The sequence below is a fragment of the Cetorhinus maximus genome, chromosome 3 (assembly GCF_964194155.1).
Source record: "Cetorhinus maximus chromosome 3, sCetMax3.hap1.1, whole genome shotgun sequence".
Lineage (NCBI taxonomy): Eukaryota > Metazoa > Chordata > Chondrichthyes > Lamniformes > Cetorhinidae > Cetorhinus > Cetorhinus maximus.
Window position 1 is genome coordinate 138,999,671 of NC_135881.1, and position 27,386 is coordinate 139,027,056.

Below are 27,386 nucleotides of genomic sequence, written 5' to 3' on the forward strand. Positions count from 1 at the left end.
CACAGGGGTGAGCTGATGAACTTTTAACAAAAGAGTAAAACATTTATTCAACAAGAAAAGATGAACTATATTATAATACTCTTTCACCCACAACTATACCTTTACAGATGTATACAGATTTGTAAGGATAACACAAGTTACAAAAGCTATCTTATACTTTAATGTACACAGTAAGTGCCCAGTCCATGTAAACCTATGGCACCCTGTGGTCAGACACACCACATTCTGAGGTCAAGTGACAGATGCCGCATCAAACGGATGCTATGGATCTCTCCTCAACTCCTCCCAGATGCTTGTCACACCTTGTGCCAACCAGCCTCACTGAATTCCGTCTTTCACACAAGGGTTTCCAATCCCCACTCTCCAAGACCTTGCCTTGGAATCTTCTCCCAAACTGACATTTCCTCTCAGACATTTTCCACAAGGGCTCCAAGGTTTTGAACTCTCCTTCTGATGTTCCTCTTCCCTGGGTCACCACACGCATTCAAGCTGTCTTCCATGCACTCTCTCTCACCACTGCTTCACATGCCCATAGCAAAGAATTACATAACTTCAGTTGTCTCTTTGAGCCTTCTTGCTTCTTCCAAGCTTCTTCTTGCTTGCTTCTTATAGGGACACAGTTTACCCCTTTGAGTGTTACAACCCCCCAAGCTGGTTCCCATTATATAATCACCCAAATTCACTGCTGGAAGAGAAAGAGTGGAACTCTAGAAGTGAGATGAGAAGCTTGGAGCCTTTCTCTCTGCTGCTCACTCTTAACTTCACTTAACAGGGCCTTTTCCCAGGTCCTGTGCTTCCTTTGACTACAAGGTCTCCTTTGGACTTTCCCCTCTTCCACTCTCCTGGACTTTTGGGGTTTTTCTTCACTTGGAACCTTTTTGTTCTTTTGGGAAATCTGCAGTTCCCTCTCCCAGTGTCCAATCTCTCTGGGGTCCTGGCTTCAACTGAACTTAAAACTGCTGTTTCTTTAGTTCTGTGTGTATGTTTGTGGGAGAAACCTGCTGGCCCCCATATTGCTAGGCAACAGCACCATTCTTTCTATTCTTGTGTGTTTATTTTTACTTTATAGGGGTCGTAAACTTCTCGTTAGACATGCAAGCAGCCTTTTAAAGTGAAACTAAAACTCCATATGATCTTTCTTAACACGCAGATACAGAAATACAAATCAAACTTAAACTTCAAAGCAAAAACTCATTCTCCTAACACCCACAAATACAAATATAACTTACTTAAACTATCTCTATTTCCTAACATATATATCTATTGTATGATTTATGTCGCTGTCGTAGACATGAAAAGCTGAAGGAATGGGCCAACAACCTATGTGCAGAGCAGGAAAAGCTTATGTAAGTGTAGCAATGTTCTCAGAAATTGAAATTATACACTTAAAGGGTGGATTCTGTAAGCCGATGCACCATTTAAATTGTGTTGTATTAATCACTTTTAATCATGTAACCATGCTTTTATTTCTTTCTGGTTGTGTGGACTTCTGCGGGCAGAATTTGTCTCATGGTGGTAAGAAAATAGAGCTATGGAGAAGAGTTTTGACCGAAGACATTACTGAGGCTCATATTGAACTTTGCAAAAATAAAGACAGTTTCACCTAAACAGACACACACACACACGCACATCCCTGAGATGATGGTTTGCCAAAGACACTTCGTCTACAGAAACTGAACTAGACAACAGTCACGTGGAATGTGTGAATGGCCTTCTTCCTGCCCGAAGATACAGTAATCACACCCATTGTTGGCATGAAACTGGAGACACCCCCCTGCTGAGGGCGGGATATGACTACGTAGGGGTGGTCCTGGATGGCCAGGGTGGGGTTAATAATCCAATCGGATGGTCCAATTTAAGGTATTGTTTTATATGCCAAGGGCCTGGGTCAGGAAGGTGTATAACGACACAACCCTCAAGGACATTGTTACTGCAATCGATAGAATGACCTGGTCAGCCATTCTGAAGTCACGCTGGGAGATTTGTTAAAGAGCTGACCACCCGAGACGGACCCTAGCTCGCGGGATTCCTAAGCAACCAGTGTCATTGTGAGTGTGTACTATTGCTTAAGGATTTAATGAAGGTGTTTCACATTTAGTGAAACAGTATCCCAAGTTGTTGTGTGACATTGATATTAGGAGTAGAGACAAGAATTTTTAGACCAGAGACGGAGGTCTTACAGATCAACTGAGGTGAGTGCTCTGTGGGAGTTTCTCAAAGGGGAGGGGCCTGCTGATCCCAAAGGGTTCTTTTGGAAAGTGCAGACCTCCTTCCAGGTAGCACTGGAACTCTTCTGAATCAACGTGGAATGTATAAGCTGAACAGTTGAGTAGGAAGACTGAATTTCTTGGGTCAGAAGTTCAGGAGGCTGAGTAGCCTTTCTTACTTTGGAAGCTGCAAGTGCTTCTGTTGTATTCTTATCCAGTGGTACTTAAGAGATGCCACTATCCAGATCTTAGGATTTCTGGGCTATCAATCCTGAAATCAAATTCTTTTGCAAGGTTCTAACTGAAAATAAAAAAGTAATTTCTAACTGAGTTCTGTTCTGCAACCTCGTTTTGAAGAAAGCTTATTTTTGAAGAAACTGATACTTCCTGATAGCACCACAAGAACAGTGACTTCTGGAGTTGCCAGTGACATACTGATGAGGAACCCAGTGCAGTCATTGAAAAAAGATTAACTGCCTCTCAAATCTAGGAATGATTTAGTATACTTCCAGTTCATGAAATCATTTACTCTAGACCGTATTGTATTCTGCAGGTTAGATTGCACCCAAAATCAACTTCAGAATAAGGGATATCTGGACTTATTTCAAGTTGGCATAAAATCCATCTAGTGGGGTGGTTTCTCAAGCTGGTGATGCATGCATAAGTGTCCTATCCTGTCTTTCATTGAATTCTGCTCAGGTCTGAAATTGAACGTTTACTGCAAAAGATTAAATGCAAATATTGCTTTCTAGTGGAGCTGTGCCATTGAGAGCATATGGTAGGCATTGGACAACTCTGCTTAATCCACCACACCATTTGTGAAGGTGCAACTTCAGCTATCAGGTTGTTAGTACCACAATTGATGCTTTCAAGATGTTTTTCTCCCACCCAAACTTCAACCAAAATACAGCAGCTAGCTAAAATTTACTATCACTGGATATAGTTGAGGTGAACAAGTTTGGAGAATTTCGATATTTAGGCCCACATGCTTTTCTTAATACTACATTACATTGCCTTGTCTGTTCTCCCCAGAGTACAATGCAGAATGGGTTCAAAGAGCAATACAAACTTGGATGCAAGTTCTAGACATGCAACATATGCAACATGATGGTAATTCATATTGAAGCAGAGCTCTTGATATATTGCTTAATGGTGTAGTACAATACTCACTGGTAAGTAAGACATTCCTTCAGTGCAGCATTTTCTTCTCTGCATTTTACAACCATGAGGAAGCCTTTTTCCTGGCAGCATTTGGTAAAGGCTGTAACGACAGACAGTTTTAGTCAGTCAAACGTTAATAATGCATTGGTTCCTGTGAGTATTATTATAGACGTGAATTAAGATGTTAATCTTACACATACACACATTGTGATATGGCTGGATCCCTTAAAGGGGTTGACTGAACAAATGACTGATAAAGTATTAAAATTAGGACATGGTAAACTTCTTCATCATCTAAACTGACCCAGAAGGGAACTAAATCCTTATTTGGGCAATAATTAATTCAAGGAAAGTACCTGTTTGGTTTAGCTATTTTACGACACAGGTTCCTAAATTAAGAACATGAGGTTGGCTATAGTACTACCACATTCTTCAGTCAGCAGCAACAAACCATACCACATTACCTGGAGAATGTGGTTTCAAAGAACCTTTCTAAGCATTAGATAGCTGTCATAGTGGTCACTAGGGGTTAAAATCACTATAATTGGACATAACTTGATGCACTTTAGCAGTATGCAATTATGTGTCATTTGTTAGTGCTGAGACTTAACTGTTTCAATATGATGGAACTAGAACTTACCCATACTGCTCAGCAACATTGAAACAACTTTATAACCTGTATTGCCAAGTGGCCAAATAAGGGAGAAAATTAAGAAAGGAAATGGTAAAAGGTAAAAAGAACAAGGGAAAATAAACAATGGGAAACAATACAAGAAAGTGTCAGGAAAATATAATAATTTTCATAATGTTATTGGAATTTATTGTAAGGTAGGAATAGTGTGTGCCTGTGTGTGTGTGCGAGGAGTGTACTTAATTGAATTAAAGACAGTTGGCCCGAAGGCTTTGATGTATCAGAAGAGAAGCTAGGTTTGAAATGTTAAAAAGGTAAACATGGCTGAAGTTTTAGAACATGAGGTGTAAAGGGGAAATTTGCATTTTTGGATGAACCAGAGTAATTTGAATTTCGAAAGAGGTGGTGAAATGTTACACTTAGCCAGAAGAAGCCAAACAGTATGTTTATTTTTCCCAAAGCTTACTGCTAAAATTGGTACTATGAAAGATTATTATTAGAAAAGTAGAGTTGAAAGGACATATTAGGACAATGGGATTTACATTAAAAAGGAAGAAACCTGTATAAAGATGATGAGGTTATGTGTAAGAGGAAGGAATTCTAAGATCTAACAAGTGTGAAAAGCCTCCAGCCTCTAAGCCTCAAGTTGCTGCCAACACGAACTGAAGTGAAGAAAACTCACTTTGAATTTGACTGTTCAGTTACTTTGTTACTTTGCCTGAGTCTTTTAAAATCTGTGTTTTACTGTTCCCTTAATGGAGGTGTAATTGGGAGTTAGATTAACTAGGGGAGCTAGGAGTTATCATAGTAGTAATTTGTATACCTATGTATGTGCTTAAAATCATTTTTTTATTAATAAAGGTTTAATTAAGTTTTATAAGAAACCTATAAGTCTCGGTGGTCTTACTATTACTGAATTCAAGGCATGCATCTCGAAATAAATACAAATTGTGAAATAGTTGTGGCAGTTGTTTCAAGTTTCCCTCTGGGATTTGAATAGCTCAGCATTTACCATCCACTGTGCCATAACAAAAGCAAATCAAAATGAAAAAGAAAATGGGAAACAAAGTAAGTACAATATTCCAAATTCTGAGCAGTGACAGCCATCGACATGGCAGCACCCACCCAGCAATACACTACTCAAATCCTAGTAAAAACTCAGACTGCTCTCAGTAAAATGAAAATATTTACTTTGGAACTGATTTGTCAAAGAAATGATTAAAACAAATTAATATTAGGAATATTAGCAGTGTTCTGTGTATCACACAAGTTTGGAGTTTTTAATTCTCTCATTGACTAAATCATCTTGCAAGCATCATAGTATAAATGTTGGGATCTGCTCAAATGGATTCTACCTTCCTGGAATACAGTCAGCTTAACCTTATGTATTTCAGGAATTCCTGTTTCATCTTCTACCTTTATCAATCAAGCTATTTAAATAAATTTGTGAACTGTCTAACATTTTAAAATTCTGGAACTTGTATTGTGAGCAACTGTAGTAGCCATTCAAGAAAGATCTGAAAATTTGTCGGCAAATTTCTCAATCTAATAAATAAACTAATTTTCCTTCCCAGTGAAACAAGCTACTGCACTAATTCCAACAAGCCGTTTCTGCAAATCGCTTTTTACACTGGAAATTCTTAGAATAGATCAAAACAATCTTACTGCTCAGGTTAATCTCCTATTCCTGAAAGGAGGAGGAAACTGAAGAATTCTGACATGATTTACTTGAAATTTTTAGTCTCACAGAAGGTGAACTTAAAACAAAAATATACAAGTGCTGACAGAAAACACTAGACTTAAAGTAAGGTTGCCTTCCCAAGATACTTTTTAGTTCAGACTGCAAAACATACTAAAATGGAGTGTAATTGGCTCTGAAATGCCAAATTAAGGAATTCAAATTTTAACAATTGTTGCATACTAGAATATTACTCAGATTACTTACTCCAAATGGTAATAGCCACATTAACTCAGTTTCCAAATATGTGAAAATCCTTATTACAAATGCTTTTTCTTTTCAATACAATGCAGAAGGATGTTGAATCTATCATATGATAAAACAGGGCTGAAATGAAAGCACTATGAGCTCATTTAATATCTTATGGCCAAAGAAGATGTTTTTGACGGGTGACTATTCATAAGCAATTCAGAAACATTGAAAATAGGAACAGGAGTGGGTCATTCGGCCCTTCGAGCCTGCTCCGCCATTCAGTATGATCATGGCTGATCCTCAATCTCAATGCTGTACTCTTGCACTCTTCCCATACTGCATGACACCTTTAGAATCCAGGAATCTATCTGTTTCCTTCTTAAATATACTTAGTGACTTGGCCTCCGCAGCCTTCTGTGGTAGAGAATTCCATAGGTTCACCACCCTCTGAGTGAAGAAGTTTCTCCTCATCTCAGTCCTAAATGGTCTACCCCGCATACTGAGACTATGACCCCTTGTTCTAGGCCCCCAGCCAGAGGAAATATTCTCCTTGTATCCAGTCTGTCTATCCCCGTCAGAATTTTATATGTTTCGATGAGATCTCCTCTCATTCTTCTAAACTCCAGTGAATAGAGGCCAATCGGCTCAATTTCTCCTCATACGGCAATCCTGCCATCCTGCTGAACCTTTGCTGCACTCCCTCTATGGCAAGTATATCCTTTCTTAGGTAAGGAGACCAAAACTGCACACAGTACTCTAGGTGTGGTCTCAGCAAGGCCCTGTACAGCTGCAGTAAGACATCGTTGCTCCTGTACTCAAGTCCTCTTGCAATGAAGGCCAACATACCATTTGCCTTCTTAACCGCTTGCTGCACCTGGATGCTTGCTTTCAGTGATTGGTGTACAAGGACACCCAGGTCCCTTTGTACATCAACGTTTCCCAATATTTCACCATTTAATTAATACCCTGCTATTCTGTTTTTCCTACCAAAGTGGATAACTTCACTCTTATCCATGTTATACTGCATCTGCCATGTATTTGCCCACTCACTCAATCTGTCTAAATCGCCTTGAAGCCTCTTAACACCCTTCTCATTGCTCACATTCCCACCAAATTTAGTGTCATCAGCAAACTTGGAAATATTACATTTGGTTCCCTCATCCAAATCATTGATATATGTTGTGAATAGCTGGGGCCCAAGCACTGATCCCTGTGGTTCCCCACTAGTCACTGCCTGCCAGTCTGACAGAATAACATTTATTCCTACTCTCTGTTTCCTGCCTGCTAACCAATTCTCAATCCATGCCAATATATTACCCACAATCCCATGTGCTTTAATTTTGCACACTAACCTCTTATGTGGGACTTTATCAAAAGCTTTCTGAAAATCCAAATACACCATATCCATTGGTTCTCCCTTATCAATTCTGCTAGTTATGTCCTCAAAGAATTCCTGTAGGTTTGTCAAATCCCATTGATGTTTTCTAAGTGTCCTGTAATCACATCCTTTATAATACTCTAGCATTTTCCCTACTAGTGAGGTTAGGCTAACCGGTCTGTAATTTGCTGTTTTCTCCCTCCCTCCTTTTTTAAATAGTGGGATTACATTTGCCAAACTCTTGTCTGCTGGGACAGTTTCAGAATCTACAGAATTTTGGAAGATGACAACCAAAGCATCCACTATTTCCATGGCCACCTCCTTCAGTCCCCTGGGGTGTAGATTATCAGGCCCTGGGGATTTATCGGCTTTCAGTTCCATTAATTTCTCTAGCACTATTGTTTTAGTAATACTAATTTCCTTCAATTCCTCCTTCTCACTAGGATCTTGGTATCATAGTATTTCTGGAAAGTTAATTGTGTCTTTCTCTGTGAAGACTGAACTAAAGTAGTTGTTTAATTGTTCTGCTATTTCCTTGTTTTCTATTATAAATTCTCCCTTTTCACACTGTAAGAGACCTATATTTGTCTTCACTAATCTTTTTCTTTTTACATACTTATAGAAGCTTTTACAATCTGCTTTTATGTTCCTTACAAGCATATTTTCATACTCTATTTTCCCTCTTAATCAATCTCTTGGTCCTCGTTTGCTGGATTCTAAACTGCTCCCAATCCTCAGGCTTACTACTTTTTCTAGCAACTTTATATGACTCTTCTTTCAATCTAATACTATCTTTAATTTCTTTTGTTAGCCACAGTTGGGCCACTTTTCCTGCTGTGTATTTGTGCCAGAAAGGAATGTACAACAGTTGCAATGCATACATTCGTTCCTTAAATATTAGCTATTGTCTACCTTTTAATGAAGTTCCCCAATACATCTTAGCCAACTCATGTCTCATACCTTTGAAGTTTCCTTTGTTAAGATTTAGGACCCCAGTTTCAGATCGGACTACTTCATTTTCCATCCTAATGAAGAATTCAATCATGTTATGGTCACTATTCCCTAAAGGACCCTGCACAATAAGATTATTAATTAAACCCTTCTCATTGCAAAATACCAAATCTAGATTAGCCTGTTCCCTAGTCAGCTCCTCGACATACTGGTCTAAAAACCATCTCGTACATGCTCCAGGAATTCATTTGCCGTCGTATTATTTCTAATTTGGTTTGCCCAGTCTATATATAGATTAAAGTCACTCATGATTACTGTAGTACCCTTGTTACATGCATCTCTAATTTCCTGTTTAATGCCAGTCCCTATCTTATCACTACTGTTTGGAGGCCTATAGACAACTACCACTAATGTTTTCTGCCCTTTGTTGCTTCTTAGCTTCACCCAGACTGATCTAGATTTTCTGAGCCAATATCCTCTCTCACTATTGCACTGATTTCATCCTTAACTCTAAAATTCCCTCCCTAAACAATTTGCCACTTTTAACACCTTCCTTAAAACCTATTTCTTTGAGCAAGCTTTTGGTCGTCTGCCCTAATATCTCCCCACGCTTATTACCAAACAAAAATTGATATCGCTTCCGTGAAGCCCCTTGGGATGTTTTACTACTTTAAAGATATAAACTATATAAATATAAGTTGCTGTTGTTGACTGTCCAGCTGCTAAAACAAACAAACAAACTGTAAATAGATACTGAGCAGTTTATTAATGCATTCTAATGAAAAAGTTGTTTGGTAGTACAGAACTAGTATTTCTGAAAAAAGACATGTCTTAACTTTTCATCTTGCACTCACCAGGACACTCGCAAGAATACTAGTGTAAAGGGAAAATAACATTTTATACTGTATGTGAAGAGAGTGATGGCTGATTAGCAAGTGGTGTTGCCATGGAGAGTGCACCAGTGATGATGACTTATAGGGCAATGCCTTGACCAATCAGAGCCAAGCTGCCTGGTTTAAATTTCAAACAATGCTTGGCAGTTAACTGTCATTCACCTTCAGTGGTGCATTCCCCATGGCAAAGCCACTTGCCAACCAATTAGCACTCGCTTCACATATAGAGTTTTCCCCTTACATTGGTATTCTTGCGAGTGTCCTGATGAGTGCAAGACAAGAAGCTTAGACATGTCTCTCTTTTCAGCAATACTCAAATGAATTAATAATTTTCTCTATCCCTTTTACAGTGAACACTACGAACTTTGGATCAAGTTTTATGGGGCCTGCAGGAGTGGGATAGGAAGCTGGGGTGGGGACAGGACCGAAAAATTGGGAGAGAGCATGAGGGCTGGAGTGTGCTTCGCCTTCCTGCTGCAATGGCATTCTGCCAGCAGCTGGGCCCTCCCGCCCAGAGATCAATGGTGCCACTCACGTGCCATATAAGAGTCTCTTCTCACCACCGCTGGCAATTTACCAGTAATGGGCGGCCCCCCACCGCATGGGGAGACTATCTGGTAATCTCTGTCAGCCTCCCTGTGGGCTTGGGAGAAGGGGACCCTCCTAACTGGGGACTCTGGGGCCCATGGAGGGACCTCCCAGCAGCAATGGCAGCCCCCACAGCAACACCCCCTATAGTCCTCACCAACTTCCTTGCTTAAAGATTCTGGTACGTTTTTGTATGTTTTAATAAATGAAAATACATAAATTCATTTTAATATTAGTTCAATCAAATGCAAAACCTGCACTAAGCTTTATACTTTAGGCATTTTCAATTCTCTATTATTTTGCTGGGAAATGCATTAAGTCAATTTATGTGGTCAGTTAGAAAGTCACAAGTCACAGCTCATAAGCACAGAGTTTACATAATTTGAATTATCTACTAACATAAATTGGGATTGTGTAAAAAAAAGCCTCCTGCACTGTTTTATCAACATTACTTAACTTGAACTACTGAATAATTCAAATGATGTTTCAAGCAAATAAATAACAACTTTGAGTTAACAAGAATAATTAAATAAATGTATTTTACCATCATTGCTTTAGCATTTTTGTTCCAGTGCAATATATGTGCAAGTATGTGCACTAGCATTGATTTACCAGTCTGATTCAATTTTCATACTCAGAAAGACAATATTGCATATTTTTAATGACCTATTTAATACTTTACATATGCCAACAGTAGATTTTAAGCCTTAAATTAGCTATTACCAATGTTTTGTCACTTGTTTAACAAGAAGATTTTAATTAGATTTTTTCAGTAATCTGATAATTTGTTTGCTTGGAAGATGTAGCAAGACTGGAAACCAATTACCAAGATTACACACTGCATGCTAATCCAATTTAAACTTGAGCAAATTAATTGCTGTCAATCCTGATTAATAAAAAACTTTAACAAATCCTGTAGTTTCCGTGTCATTTACTAAATTATTCTTCTTGCTTCCTTCCTCCTTATGCTTTTCCTACCCTCATCCAAATTAACCTAAACAAGACAGACAGGCAACCTATTCTCGGCCCCTGGCATGGAAACAGACGGAGGAGCAACAAACAGAGCAAGCCAACTTTCTTGCCAATTTTCTAAAGTTTCTTTTGCTCATCACCTCCCTTCATTGACCTTACCACACTATAAAGCCTGGAACAAAGAGAGGTCATTTGAGCGATCAATACTTTCCCTCAAAGAGTCCGTAGAATTCAACCCACCAGGAGAAAAGCTTCTGCAAGAGTACCCAACCATAACTCTGATCCACACTCGCTGCCTAGACTCACACATGAAGGATGGCAACTTCGAGATACCAAAGGGCCATCAACCTCAGGAAATCATATGTCAGCAAAATTTGCTTTTCTTTTCTCATTTTCAATGGGATAGAGGAAAGTAAAGATTAGCAGCCAATATAGGTTTTACTGTGCAGTAGTTTTCTACTAAAATTACACACAAAAGGAAACTCAATTCAGTAAGTGCTCCAAAGGATAAAGTTCTCACACCGGGCAAAAGGATGAGGAACATGCTTCAATTCTATTGCCCCCTAGTGTCATTTAATGCTAATTACAGGCTTCTTAATTACATTGTAAAATAGTGAAACTATGCATAGTTCTTGGAATAAGTTTGCCATTTTTTACTTTAGGCTTCATCGATACCTGACGATATTACTCCCCAAAACTGAGCTGCAAGCACATCATCAGTTGAGCCATTTGATTTTTAGAAACTCTTAAATTTAACAGCAAAAATCCACAAATCCCTAATTTAAAATACAATACTTAACATACATGGTCCAGAAAAGTACACAATTTACATGTTACTTCAAATGTGTGAAATATTTCACATGCAAGATAACAACTTGACAAGAATTAATTTCCTGCATGGCAATGGCAGCATAAAAATATCAGCAATAAATTATTTACATTGGAGGGAAAAATCCTTATCTTTTATAAGGTAAAACTTTATAATCTACTTCTTGTACTAAGAGGGGACCAGATATTCCAGCAAATGCACTATTCATCTGGTTTACTAAGATAATCTGGCAGAGTGTGAAAGTGAATAAAAATGCAACAGTAAATCAAAGTTTTGTATCTATTAGATCATATTGAAATCTTGGAGATCTAGCAAAACTACTAGAGGTTCAAGTCCGTCAATAACATTATACTAACTACATTTCCTTTGATCCTAAATTGCAGTGCTGTACGAGTGAAAGGAGGAAGATGTAGCGGATTTGTACATCCACAAATCATTTAGTACTTCTCATGTAAATTCACAGATGTGCTTTCACAAGGGGGAAGAGGTGAACACCAAGCATTAAGTAAAGGAATATAGAAGACGACAGTAGGCACAATCAAAGAACAGGTTTGTAAAATGTTTTTAAGGAACAGTGGGAGAAGTAGTGTGGCTGGAAAAATTATCCAAATGTGCAGAGTGGAATTTAAAACAAGGACCTTGAAATTGATTCACTGGGGCACAGGTTGTGTTGGAATTTAGGCAACAATGAGAGCACAGGACCTTTATGCCTAAGATTTTACACATGTGAAGGATAGCAGCTGACAAGAGTGTATTTTAGATCTTCAAGGTTAATTAAGGCACAGTAAAATTTTCAGCAGCAGAAAAGTTTAGGAAGGGCACTAAGTGAATGATGTTCCAGATGTGGCAACTGGCAGCCTTGTCGTGGACTGACGAGGCAGAAAGCTTGGCTCAGGATTGAACACCCTAAACCACTGGGGTAAGCCTGAATGTGTAGCCAAGAAGGTTGCCTGAGGCAGAAGTTTGTTGGCAATTGCTTTAATCTGAGCTGCTGACGAAACTGCTCGGCTACATTTAGGAATGATGATTCAATTCTAGTGTGTCTTTGATTTGAAATAAACAATTCTTGCCCATCTATGCTCTTTAGCCTAAACACAGGAAATATTTAATATGATTTCAAAACAGTGACAACAGAAAAGAGACTGGTGGGCTCTGACATCACAGCAGCTTCCCGGAAACAGAATAATTCTTAAGATTATGTTTGTGCCCAGAGTCAGAATCTGGGTACTGATCATTTGCAGGCCCAAACATTAGTTCTCGAGTTTAGTGAAGTGGTTTCACAAGCCACAGGAATGAAAGCAGTTACAGCAGTGCAAAAAAGACCACCACTCACTCGTTTCCTTCCTGCACACTAGAGCTACATTTTAAAATTTACAATCATTGGAGCAAAAGGTTAAGATTGCAGAGAGAATCAAAAAAATTATGATACATGCCAGTATATTCACAACATGCAGTAACATCCATGACAAAATTCAGTTAAACATAACAAGAGTGGCAGCACAAACAAACTCGGATGAAAGATTAAGTCAAACTTGGAACTAAAGAAGCAACAAAAACAGAAAAGCATTAAAAAAGCTTTCTCTAGCTATATTATGACAGCTATAGCTTTAATATAGAAACTGGTATTTCACAAATAGGCAAGAAAAAAAATACTAAACAAAGAATGGAAAATATTTAGCATGAAGACAATAAGTTTGACCATGGAGATGGGCTTTGACAAAGTTTTTAAACAGACTGTAAAGAGGAGCTGAGAGAGGGCATTACCAACAATAACATCCAGGCAGCAGAAGGGTCTGCAACCAATGATGGGGCAAAGTGGGAGGAATGAAGCATATGGGAATCAGAAGAACAGTATTTGAGGGCAGAGATAGGCTGAGATAAGGATTTCTAAAGATAAGAGTGCAGCTTTTAAAGTGACAGGGACAGGATGTAGTTCAGTGAGGGAGAGAGTGATAGATGAAACACAGGATAAACATGGCAGAAGTTTTAGTCAAGTTAGAGCTTATAGTAGCATGAGGAAAGATAGGAGTGAAACTGGAGAAAGGTGCTGGGGCAGGATGCTTGGCTTGGTGGCTAAGGGGAAGGGGCATGTTAGTTAGACAATTGGTCTCAATTTTAGTGACAAAGAAGTCCATAAACTCCTTGCACTTGTTGTTGAAGGTACGGGACAGGGGCGGAGGAGAGGGGTTTAAAGAGACAGTTTGGAATGGAGCAAAGGAGCCAGTGGTTATCTTTGTATTCAGGATGGTCTTGGAATACTGAATGGTTTCAGCAGAAGACAGCACAAACTCACAATGTTTGCCAGATCTAGTGATGGATGGCTAAGCCAGTTTTGTGGCACTTGTGTTTAGTCTGTGCCTCTTGAACAGGGCAGGGTGAAGAGGCAGGGCCACATTAGGGGTACAACCAAAGTGAAAGAGAGTAAGAATTTTGCTGGCTGCAAAGGCATCAAAGGTGGAGTGAGGTAAATGTTTGTGAAAAAATTAAGGACCAAAAGCTAGACAGTTGGGAGCTTGCTAGGGACTTGGGGAAGGCTTTTTCCAGGAGTTGACTTCGAGTGAAGTGAAGTTGGAAGGGGAAGGGGTGTGAGTGGAGAGGAATACAAAAGTGATCAGAGATAGCCTCACCTGTGATCGAGACCATGGGGGTATAGAGGGTGCATGAAATGTCAAGATCGAGAGGGTAGCCGCACATATGGGTAGGAGAGTTACTATCGCAGAATTGTCACAGCACAGGAGGCCATTTGGCCTGTCGTGTCTATGCTGGCTTTCTGAAGGAGCAATTAACTGAGGAAGTGATTAAGAGAGGACAGTAAAATTAGGAGAGGGTAGGTGAATTGAGATGGATATTGAAATCAAGGAAGTTGAGGAATTGGTCAGATGGGGGAGGCTGGAGGAGGAAAGGAGTGACAAACATCTCTGTTAGAAACTGGTGATAGGGCTTGGGCAGGTAGGGAGTGTAAGAGACAAGGATTTTAAAGGAGAAGTGACAGAGGTGGAACAAAGTGAGGTATTTGAAGGAAGAAACAATGGCAGAGGAACTGCAAAGAGAACAAACTGTATTTCGATGTTAAGGACCACAGCTTCCATTGCAGCAATTTCAGTCAGGGCTGACGGTGGGAAGTGCATGGAGGATTCAATAAATAAAAGGTGTCGCCACCCATGAGCCATATTTCATTTAGTGACAGGATGTCAATATGATCACCCACATCATAAAGGCTTTATTCACAAGTGGATGAACATTCTTGAGGAAACTGCAGAAACAAGATTGTCTGTTGGGCAATAATCAAAGTCCAAGGCAGCAGTGGGGGTGGTTTGAGTGAGGTGGGAAGAGAGTTAGAAGAGTGAGTTGGGTGGGAAGGTGGATGAGGAGGATGAGACAGTTTGGGTTGCAGTTCATAAGGAAACAAAGATGGCTTCCTGCATGGGCACTTTGGAGAATGCCTTGAGAGGCACAGAGGGCAACCATAGGTTCATCCATGGAGCATTCAAGATTGGATCAGCAGCAGGAGATTAGGAAGGCAGAGGAATAATGATAGGTTGGGATAGAGATTAAGTGGGACAAAGTACTCAAGAACAGAGAAATGAAACACGACATGACAGAGTGACAGGGAGGTGAGAAGACAGGAGACAAGGGCCCAGAGAGAAATCAGTGTGATAAAAGGGATAGAGGTGTTGGGGGTCAGATCTACAATGGCAACCAAAATGAACACATGAATACACACAGAGAAATTTGGGTTACATAGACATGGCAGGGTTTGGAAGACACTTGTCCTAGTTATGAACTCCAACAATTAAGGGAACATATATTTTATAAAATTATTCCAGAAAAGTATTTATATATCAAGCTGCAGAACAACAAACATAAATTTCACTTTAAGATGTGTTAAACCAGCCTTGAACTCAGCATGGCAAGTTCGACTCATGGGATGGAACAGAGACTAAGCATCACAACACATCAGGGGCAAAGACAGCAACAGTTTGTAAAACAAAACAAAAAACCCAACTAACATTGAAGGTAAAAGTACATACATCATCATTAAATACTGAAAAGCACAAATTGGTGCTTCAAGACTTGTATCTTTAAAAAGTGCCCCTGGAATACCTCATTAATAAGAGATAATTATAAACAAATATAAACACAAAAGCTGATCTATGAAGCTCAAAGGCGAAAAATATATATTTTTTAAAATTTAGATTACTTATACTTTCTAGAACTTTCAGACCGAACATAGCAACTGCCTCCTATCAAACATTAACCATTTTCATTTTGAATGTCAAATCAAATTCAACTAATTGTTTCAACTCTCATTATTACGCCTTTCAAAAAGGGCACGACAGTTGCTGTGGCTAAGTAGCCACACAAATCTAGAAACAAACTTTTGCGTCATATTGCTTGATTTGCTAATCATGACAACATGGGAGAAAACAAATGCTGATCATAGTAGCACTTAAAGTTCTACATAGCAAACTGTAATCTATTAATTTAAAGAGTTAGTGGACATAATTTGCACTTTAAATATAAAGGGCATACTTCAGTACAATTAAAGAAATGTACTGGCCTCATAGATCTCACTTACAGCAGTCTCAAGCTTAAAAACATTCCGTTTTGATGCTGAAATCTTCCAATACTAGAAAGATACCTACTTCACTGAATTATGAATTCATTGGGGTTAAAACATTTGGGGTTAACAACTACATTAAATTGCTACATTACAGTGACTATACTCCAAGGGCAGAATTTCCCCCCCCCCCGTTAGGGGGGTGAGTTCAGGAGTGGGTGCGTGGAGGCACGCCACCGATCGGTGCCGCGCCGCCATTTTATGTGGGCAAGACAATTAAGGCCCACCCAGCATGACATCCGCAAGGAAGCGCTATGCGCTCTCTGTGCGAGCGGGGGGATTCCCCAAGCCAAGAGTGCACTCTTTCACGCATGAGGCTAAGTGCTGCCTCAGGGTGATCGGCACCAAATTAAAAAATGTTAAAAACAGAAAAAAAAAATTTCCTTGACATGTGACACTGTCACATGAGTTGGGACATGTTCATCACTTTTAGTTACACTTTTATTAAATTTTAAAAAACTTACATGGAAGGAACCTCATCCGCCCGTGGATGAGGTTTCGTGCTTTTTCCAATGCCCACCAGGGCTCCCGGCCTGTCCGTCAACCTTAAGGTTGGACGGGCAGGTCCACTAATTATGTTAATTACTTTGTCAATGGCCTCAATAGACCATTGACAGGTCGGCGGGCGCACAGCTGATTTGGCTGAGCCCCCACCAACCTGAAAATTGAAATGACGCTGGGTGATGTTGGGAGTTCCGCCCGACGTCATCCCGCATCGGCGAGCGGGCTCCACTCCCAGCTCGCCGACCTGGAAATCCTGGCCCAAAAGTATTTAATTTGCTGTAAAGCACTGGGCATTCTGAGGTCATCAAAGCTTCTATATATTCAAGGCTTTCTTTCTTACATTTGAAATCTTATCAATAGCAGCAAATGGAGCCAAATAGGCAGTGCATTTAAAAAACCTGCATAAAGCTATCTTTTTAGTGGTTTGTGAATACCCAAGAAACCAGACACACTTTACATTTTGCTTTTCCCTTACACCATAATCTACTGCTTTGCCAAGGCAGAGACTGCCTAAGAACATGGTTGCTACCTGCAATTTATTGGCAGCCTTGCCTAGCCGATTTACATCAATGTTATGATTTTACGTGTGGACTGATATTGTCTCCTCTATCACTGAGAAAAGACTGGAGTCTGGGTGAAAGCTAAAAAAAGACTGAACTCCTGTCCCACCACTACCAATTTTACACATTGAGGGATAGGACAGTACTAGTGAATGGCTAATCTCTGTTACATCACTGACAGGGATCGAGTACCAAATGGCTTTGTAGATCAGTCTGGCAGTAGCCACCTTGTTCTTATACACTCATTTGCTGCTGATTAAGCTATCCACCTTAAATAGGTGGTTTATCAGAACGAAAGCAGATATCCCAAAAGTGCAGACTCCTGGAAATATCACTGTACGCTTAGAATGTTTGATATATTGTGTTACACAGGCCCTTAAAACGACGTACCAGTTTTAAACTAAATTAACAGCTATTTCAAAAATGGGATTGGAGAATCTCTAAATGCAGTCTGTTCTTGAACTAACAACTTAATTCTTATTCCCATCAGTGACACCCAAATACTGTGAAACCTGCAGTAATGATCCTGTCTTTTGAAAGCTCTTTATAGTAAAACCTCCACACGACAGGAGGTCCCTTTGCTTGTTAAATGGAACTGGACCTCCTCCCCAGTCTTGATTGTAGGGGCCGTGCTTGCATCACCAAACAAGGCTCAAGACACAATGCATTCACTCTTCAGCTCCAGAAGGCACTGCTTGTTGGTACATAACCAAAACTGTATAGAAGCTGGTCACCCAACGAGCTTCAGATCATTAAAACATGATAAAATGGCTCCAAGCTATAAAAGGAAAATAATAATCAATGTCTCCTAAAAAAAAGGATGCATGCTGCAGCACATAAACACCCTGCTGCTTTAATTACTCATTTCACTTCTTCTCTATTACGGGTCTGCTTAATCCATCAGATGGTGGCTTAGGAACAATCATTGTAAAACAAGCTCATTAACAAATGGTAATCAGTAGTCAAGAGGCTAGGGGCATCTCAATGAAATATCACATGGCAGAACAGATTTATTTTATTTAGAATATTTTATATATTTTATTAATAAACAAAATCATAACTGCTCACGATTAGAAATTTACCTAATGTCTTTTTATGCTACTGATGCATCAACATGAATTTTAATAATACAAGAGAGAAAGAAATAAAGTATATCAAATGAGAGTTTATTCATAATATCAAATTCTGCAAATAATTTAGGTACTTGTTTAATGTAAAATGTTTCCATTTGGTATTTGATGTTCCCCATATAAAAGCACATTGACACTTCATTCACCAAAATGTTGTTTGCAATGATAAATGAATAAATATTACTGGTTCATAACTTTGGCTGTGTGTTTCCATCAAGTTACATATTTCAACATTGTCTTATCTGAGAAAGTTTGTACTGCTACTGTCAATGCTATCAAATTGCATTTAAACAGGTCACAAAAAAATTTCAGCACAATATTCCTATTACTACACTAAAATCTTGGGAGTCACTTGATAATGAAACATGGAACAAGTCAATAACAGTGGAAATGTACTTATGGTTAAACAAATAGGGAGTTATTAATTTACAGTGCATACCATTTATTTGCAGATCACCTGTTAATCGCTGTACTTAGCTAGTTAGAGATTGAAAACCAAAATTTTAAAATAAAAGTTTATGTTATTGATCTTACATGTCTCCAAATGCTGAATTTTTTGTTGAAAAGATTTAAATTAACAATAACGTTCAATGAAGCTCCAGAATATTTTTAAAAGAAAAGTTTATCTGCTAATTTAAAAGTAACTTGGTACTTACTGAAGAAACACAATTGAAAAGAATTACTGCTGGCCTGAATGGTACTAACACATGGACGATTATTACATACTACATAGCAGAAGCTATTTGACATTTACAATGCCACAACAATCATAGCTTCTAGATTGATCAAGGTTCAGTTAACATCACTGAATATCTAATACTCCAAGTGCATTAATTCTCACCTGATGAAGAACAAGAAGATATTCAAACTAAATCAGCTCTCCAGTCAAGTAGAAAAGGATATTTCTGATCTCGCTTTTAAATTAACAAATAATAATATCTGCCTGTTTGGTATGGCTTGAATGGTGTTTTCTATTTTAACTTATTGCAGCATGCATAAAGCTTATTACAAAACTGAAGACTAATTTGAAATAGAATGAAAGACCAGAACAGATTAATTTGATTTAATACAAAAACAGAATTAAGTTACTATATTCATCATACAAAGAGCCAATGCAGAAAATTAATAATGAATCCAACAGTGCTTATGAGAAATAAATTCCATGTAAATAAGGCAACTTCATGGATATCAACCACTCTAGCTTCCTAAAAACCTGATTAATATTCTATGGGTAATGGTAGAAACTGCGCTGATTTCTTTTCAGGAGAACTTTTACTAAAACGCACTCAAATGAGAATTTCAAAACTGAAAGAAAAGTGGGTGGTAGAAATGTTGAAAATTAAGGTATTAATCTTGAATCTTTCAACTAATTTTGTCCTGAGAAAGGATACTGATCAATTTGGGCAGGAATAATTTTTTTAAAAAGTTACTTAAATTGAGTTGTAAGTACAAGTGTTTACTTACCCTTTTTCATAGCCAGGTTGCAGCAGTTTCACGCTACTATTTAAGAGGTTGCAAATTGGAGGCGGCTTATGCATTATTCCTCAATCAGGGTTCAGTAAGGAAGGGGCAAGAAATACATCAAGGTCGATTGGAATGTTGATGGTTACAATCTATAAAATATTTTATGAGTGGCAAAATTCCTGGCATGCTTTACTTTAAATGCTTGTCTGGATAAATTTACCTAATTTAAACTCAGTTGTAACTTATAAAAACCACCGGTCTCTGGTTGATCTTCCTAAACTTTGTACCATCATACATTACATACCAAATTGAATGATTAAAACTTGCACAGTATGCATATACACTGATTGTGGTTTAAACTACTTTTGGCCTAAATTGAGTCAAGGCTGACACTTCTTTTACAAGTGCAAATTCACATATAAATTGTGTAAGAAACCAGTTTAATAGAGAGGCCGGAATCATCCCAGAATGGCACTAAGTATGGTAGCGGATGTGAAAAACAACGTTTTACCCACCGGCCGCAATGGCTTCCAACCTTATTAATTATGCAGACACAGGAAACACTCTGTCTCATTGGCGTGCGTCCTCTGACTTGCTCGCCACACCATTACCTCACCATTTCCTCACTCCGGGTGCCATATCTAAACTGCAGCAATGCACACAGTTCTCAATGCTCGCAGCCCAGGACTACTCCAATGAAGGCAAGGCTCTGAAAACCAAGAAGAGTTCAGTAACCTGTCACTGGAATGCCTTTTGGAGGCCTGCCATGATGTCCTCCACCCCCACTCTGGCCACAGAAGGTCCAGAAATCTCACCACTCCGGTTTGGGAGGCAGTGGCTGTGGTGGTCAGTGCCAACTGGCACAGAAGAGGTTGGCCATCTAGTTCAGAAAGATGATGAATGATCTCATCCATGCCGCAATGTTAAGGCAACCGTCTCATCACTCTAAAGTCACACACTCACAAGGCATCTGACTCACTGCCAGCTCAAGGGACATTACCACACATTCTCTCACACCCACCCTCCCATCTCCATCTGGCCTCATCTCCTCTGGAGACTGCCTCCTCAGCCCTTACAATCCTGAAGCCACTTACACAGATCAACATGTGCTCCCACACACACCCTGGGATACCCACCTACCCCATTGCAGCCCTCAGCCCCTTTTCTTGCCTGATGCCACTTCTCCCCTTTCCCCTAGCAAGCCCTAGCCCTGCAGCCATTGAAAAGCCACCCCCGCTTTACAGCTGGTCTGGTAGGTAGAGACCAGCCTGTGAGCTCCCCTAAAAGCGATGTGGTGCTGCCTGCGAAGCCTGGAGCTGATGACTGTGAATGTTGCCCAAAGCAAGGCAGGCAAACAAACCTTGAGGTTCTGAACGGAGTGCAGCTTGGCAGGAACATGTCGCTTGTGTACAGTTGTAAAACAACCTGGATGATCCAGTGTGGGGAGATGATTCCGGCGAGCAGGGCTTATAATGAGATGCTAAAGTATTGAAATTAGGTTCCTGACGTGCAGTGGCGGAAAACGCGGCCCGCCATTGACGGCTGGAGCGGGCGATTGCAAAAGATTTTTGGGTTTCTCGCCATATTGTCTGCTTACCTGCCAAACACGCCTGCTGCCAATGAGAGTGGAAAATTCCACCCTGAAACACAACTGAAATTAATAAAAATTTCATCAGAATGTAATTTTTGGAACTGCATGAAGTACATGAATGGGGATTGTACTACGAGTACTTATCTGGATCAACTTGCCAGTTTGAGATTTTTGCACCAATTTGTAGACATTTTTAAAGCATCTTTAGGTTGCCTCAACCCAAGCACAATAGGGCAGGTGGGCACACTGCTCCAGGGCTTTAGCTGCTGTTCCACCAATCATTCAAGATGTGTGCAAGACCTGCATTGGCCAGATTTCACCTAATTTTTTTTCAAGGAAATTACCTGTCCTCCATATATTCCCCCATTCCTAAAACAAAGTTCAGTCAAGGTTAGAAACTGGTCGTGTAAAATAATCTGAGTTGTCCTACTACTTTGCTTCCTTAAAAAAATAGTTTTCCCTTCTTACACTTCCTCACATTGCTTAAAATAATTTAATTTGTTTTCTATTGTATCTTCACATGATTATTTTACATCCATTGTCAAAATGTCTGGTGCTATTTATGTAAAATAACAAAACAGCGGAAGCCCTTGAGGAGTATAGAATGTGTAGGGAGGAAACTTAAAAAGGAAATTAGGAGAGCAAAAAGGGGGCATGAAAAAACATCGGCAGGTAAAATAAAGGAAAATCTGAAGTTATTTTACAAGTACATTAAGAGTAAGAGGATAACTAGGGAAAGAGTAGGGCCCATTAAGGACCATAGTGGTAATTTGTGTGTGGAGACGGAAGACATAGGTAGGGTTCTAAATGAATACTTTGTGTCGGTGTTCACAAATGAGAGGGACAACATGGGTAAGGAAATCAGGCAGAAGGACTGTGATATAATTAAAGAAATTAGCATAGAAAGGGATGAGGTTCTAAGTGGTCTGGCAGGCTTAAAAGTAGATAAATCTCCAGGCCCAGATGAAATGTATCCCAGGCTGTTGAGTGAGGCAAGGGAGGAGATAGTAGGGGCGCTGGCAGTAATTTTCAATACCTCTTTGGCCACCAGAGAGGTGCCAGAGGACTGGGGGATAGCCAATGTGGTACCGTTATTCAAGAAGGGAGGAAGGGATATACCAGGGGACTACAGGCCAGTCAGTCTAACCTCAGTGGTGGGGAAACTATTGGAAGCAATTCTGATGGGCAGCAAGAGTTAATCTACACTTGGAGAGGCAGGGATTAAGTAAGGATAGTCAGCATGGTTTTGTTAAGGGGAAGTCATGTCTGACCAATTTGATTGAATTTTTCGAAAAGGTGACCAGGTGTGTAGATGAGGGCAATGCATTTGACGTAGTCTACTTGGACTTCAGCAAGGCTTTTGATAAGGTCCTACATAGGAGACTGATAATGAAGGTAAGAGTCCATGGGATCCAAGGCAATTTGGCAAAATGGATCAAGAATTCACTGAGTGGCAGGATGCAGAGGGTGATGGTCGAGGGATGTTTTTGTGACAGGATGCCTGTGTCCAGTGGGGTTCCACAGGGATCGGTGTTTGGTCCCTTGCTGTTTGTGGTATATATAAACGATTTAGACTTGAATGTAGGAGGGCTGATCAGTAAGTTCCCGGATGAACAAAAATTGGTGGGGTGGTAAATAGTGAGGAGGATAGCCTTAGAATACAGGAGGATATAGATGGGCTGGTCAAATGGGCTGATCAGTGGCAAATGGAATTTAATCCGGATAAGTGTGAGGTGATGCACTTGGGCAGAACAAACAAGGCACGGGAATACATGATGAATGGTAGGACCCTGGGAAGTACCGAGAATCAGAGGGGCCTTGGTGTGCATGTCCACCTGTCCCTTAAGGTGGCGGGACAGGTAGATAAGGTGGTTAAGAAGGCATATGGGATACTTGCTTTTATTAGCTGAGCCATAAAATATAAGAGCAGGTTATGCTGGAACTGTATAAAACGCTGGTTAGGCCACAGCTAAAGTGTTGCGCGCAGTCTGGAATTTACATTATAGGAAGGATGTGACTGTGCCAGAGAGAGTGCAGAGGAGATTTACCAGGATGTTGCCTGGGCTGGAGAATTTTAGTTATGAAGAGAGATTGGATAGACTGAGGTTATTTTCTCTGGAGCAGAGGAGATTGAGGGGGAACATGGTTGATGTGTATAAAATTATGAGGGGCATAGATAGGATAGACAGGAAGGAACTTTTCCCCTTGGTGGAGGGATCAATAACCAGGGGGTATAGATTTAAGGTAAGAGTTAAGAGGTTTAGAAGGGATGTGAGGAAGAATTTTTTCACCCAGAAGGTGGTGGGAATCTGGAACTCACTGCCTGAAACCTTCATAACATTTGAGAAGTATTTGGATGTGCACTTGCAATGCCATGGCATCCAAGGCTATGGGCCTAGTGCTGGAAAATGGTATTAGAATAGTTAGGTACTTGTTTGACTGGCACAGACTTGATGGGTCGAAGGGCCTTTTTCTGTGCTGTAGACCTCTATGACTCTATAATGGTACATCTTGATGATAACTTGATATCTGGTTAAAATTTGAATTTCAACTTGCACTCCCTGTCTCATTATCCAAAAATGCTCATGTTCCATCAATACCCAGCATATTGATTCATGTTGCAGCTGTCAATAGCCAGAGCCTTTAATAAATCAGACCATAACTGGTGAACTGCTGCATTAAATAGACTTGGTCTGAGGACACAAATAATATGTTATGATAAAACGACATTTGTGTCTTTAATCAGAACATTTATGCTGAGATCCCTCAAGTGTTTTCTTAAAGAAGCATAAGCAGTATCAGGTGGCTACAACGACAGCTAACAGGGTTTCAGTTTGTGTCGCCTGGTTCAGAGTGCAAGACAAACAGTACTATTAAAACAGCTGGTACTGTATTGTATCTAGCTTTGGTCTCCACACATGGTGAAAGATATCCAGGTTTGGAGAAGGCAGAGGACAGTAAAGGAGTGTCCTTAATTGTATCGACAGACTCCAGCAGTTAGGGTTATTTACTAGTGAGAAACACAGCCTTAGAGGAGCTATGATTTCAGGCTTTTAAAATTATTGGATAGATTATTTGAAACTACTGTCCAGTAGAGTGTGACTGCTCCCCCTTAGTCCCAGATTTATCTATTTGATTAGAGCTAGAAGATCTTCAACAATGACATATTTCATTAAACTTCTCATTCCAAAAGAGGGCACTTCCTACAATGCAACACTTCTCAACCACTGCACTTAAACTGCCAAACTAATTAAAAGCTAAAGTCCACAGAGGGTCTCAAAAACACACGTATCCTTTGCACATTATAAAGGATAAAATTTAAATTCCTGTCCCCTCTAAGATAATATTTAAAAACTGCAAAGAAAATCGCACCCTTTAATGTTTATAGGAAAAAATCCCTACAATTTGGCACCTTTACACTTAGCATTTTTCTAAAATGGCAATATTCTGATACCAAAAAATTCTTATCATTACTTTCTGACAACAGCAACGTTTCTTCTGAGGTAAAGGGTGGAGATTTCCTGTATATCTATAATGCATGTCACTGACTGCACAATGTGCACATCAGTGCAAACTAGGTCCTAGGTTCACTTTTTTTTTTGAATGGCTAGTTTTGTTTTTTCAATAAATAATAAAAATTTATATCATCATTTGTAGCTGCAGACCTGTTCTCTGTGACAAGTATAGGCACAGCAACTGAGCATAAGCTCCAGGTTATAATGTTTAAATTCCCCCACCCATCATTTGGCTAATCAAGAAGTCAGCAGTCAATTTATGTTTAAGCCTCTTTCAACACTGTTTTGGGCTGGCATCTCAGAAGGGTGTGAGAGGACAAAAGCTTAGCTCATCCTTCAACCATCTTTCCTATCTGGAAAAACACCTAGTGGCCACGTGTCACCTCCCCAAACTTTCTCCCTCATCTTCCAAAATACCAAGTCTGAAATCACAATCTGTGTATGGGTATTAAAAAAATTGCTGTGCAAAACTCACCTCAGCTCATCAGCAAATAAACATGCTATAAAAACCATTCATGATGTTGTAACTGCTAAGTAATCACCTGTCTTTATGCTATCTGATTTCATTTCATGCTCATAAAACATGTTTTAAGCTAATTTAAACCATAGTTCTTTTAAAAAGCAATGATGATGCGCTAGTTAATAATCTAAAATTTATTTACCACTACATTTTGGCATAGCAAATGTTATTGTGCCTCTGTGCCTCCAGGGGGCAACTGAGGTCCAGTTGTTTGGTTTCTTCAGTTTCCCAAATTCTGTTCCTGAACTGTGCCTTATATACAGCAATTAAATAATGTATGATTTACTGAAATTAATATCTCAAATGCTAAATTTATGTACATTGTAAAAAGTTATACACATTTAAAGTGATATATGAGACTTTGCAGTCAACATTAAAAATATACCTACACACATCTATCTCAATCACTAGCTAAAGACTGACAACATATTCAATGTTTCTTCTGTTATTCAAAGATTACTGCTGTCTGGATTCTTTGGGAGAACAGAATCAAGTATCTGATATAGTACCATGCCTTTGCTAGGTCTATCTGTCAGAAATTTAAAAAAATCTTCTGAAATGCACTGCTCTCAACTACAGAAAATAAATATACTAAATTCTATATTGTGACCTGAATCAGCTAGTTCAAAATCATTTAATAAAATTCACAGTACCCAGACTTAGTTCCCCTACTTACAAATATAGTAATTCAAAAATAGGAAGTGCTGGTCTTTCTGCTCTTAGCAGAACTACTCAGTAAAAACAAAAAAAAACTATCATCCTTCAGACCAAGGAAGTTTGGAGTTTATCAAAAAGTTTGTAGGCAGTTTTGTTGTGTCCCGGGATTAAAAGTCCAACAATAGCAGAGAAAACAAAACAGTGGAAAGTACAATCCTGAATTCATTGCAGGAACAAGTACTGTGAAACAAACCATTACCAATGATCAGAGCCACTGATTTATGCTAAGTAAATAAGTCAAATTCCATTTGTAATAAGTTACATTTTTGAGTAACATTTAGGGGATTGCATCGTCAAATTCCACTCATTCCATTTGTGAAAACTGAAAACTAATGACGAAGGATCTACATTCAAAACAATTATTTCTCTCTAAAGGATTCTCTGTAGAATCAGAGCTGAATAGGTGATGCCATGCAGGACACGTGTATATATTTGTAGGTACGTTGGGAGTGACCTTTGGCAGTGTGGTCAGATACTAAAAAGTCTCCGAGGTGGCCAAGAAGTGAGCAGAAATGCCGATTTAACCTGCATTGAGCGCAAGGCATCATCTTGTTAAGGAGTTGACAAATGCACTAAGAACAGCCACCTGCAAACTCATTAAGGGGCCGACTGCCACTTAAAATGCCTGCTAGTATTGTTGCAAATATCTAGTTCATAACTCACACTTTTTAGAATGTAGTTTTTAGTTTTAGGAATTAAATTTTTAACTGTAGATAAATAGGAACATCTGGTAAGAAATTGGTAGGCATCTCAAGTGAATGCACTTCTATCAAGCTTGGGGTTGATTACAGTTGAAAGCTTACCAGTTTATCTTACAAGGTCAGAGGTAGAAGTGTAAAGCTTGAACAATGAATGATCTATCTCTGGGCTTGTAATGGAGTCAGAAGGTCTACACTTACAATTACACTACACTTCAATAAAAGATTTAAATTATGTATGTAGTCCCCAGACCAAAATAAGGTAAAACCAGGTTGTAACTAAGAGCATTCCTTAACAGGGTGAGCACTTCTGGGAGAGAATGTCGTAAAACTCCATTAGGAATATAAATGATTCAAATGGGTTGCAGAATCAAAGAGTTGTGTTGAAGGTAAAATAATTTATTTGCATTTCTGTTTGAACCATCCCATAGCATGCCATGTTGTTATAGAGATGGGTGGAAGAGGGTTATTTTGTATACGTTATGTGTGTTTTCTGACAGAAGCAGGCAGTTTGGTTTGGGAGCAG

The 27,386-nt window shown here is 39.3% G+C and overlaps 1 protein-coding gene across 1 annotated transcript in view; it reads right to left on the reverse strand.

Annotated features, from left to right (window-relative positions):
• cmc1 (C-x(9)-C motif containing 1) overlaps positions 1 to 27,386 on the reverse strand; it is an 84,798-nt gene that overhangs the window by 11,468 nt on the left and 45,944 nt on the right. Inside the window, exon 3 of the mRNA XM_078539047.1 lies at positions 3,378 to 3,468. Coding sequence (XP_078395173.1) covers positions 3,378 to 3,468 — 91 coding nt within the window. The remainder of the gene's footprint in view (positions 1 to 3,377; positions 3,469 to 27,386) is intronic.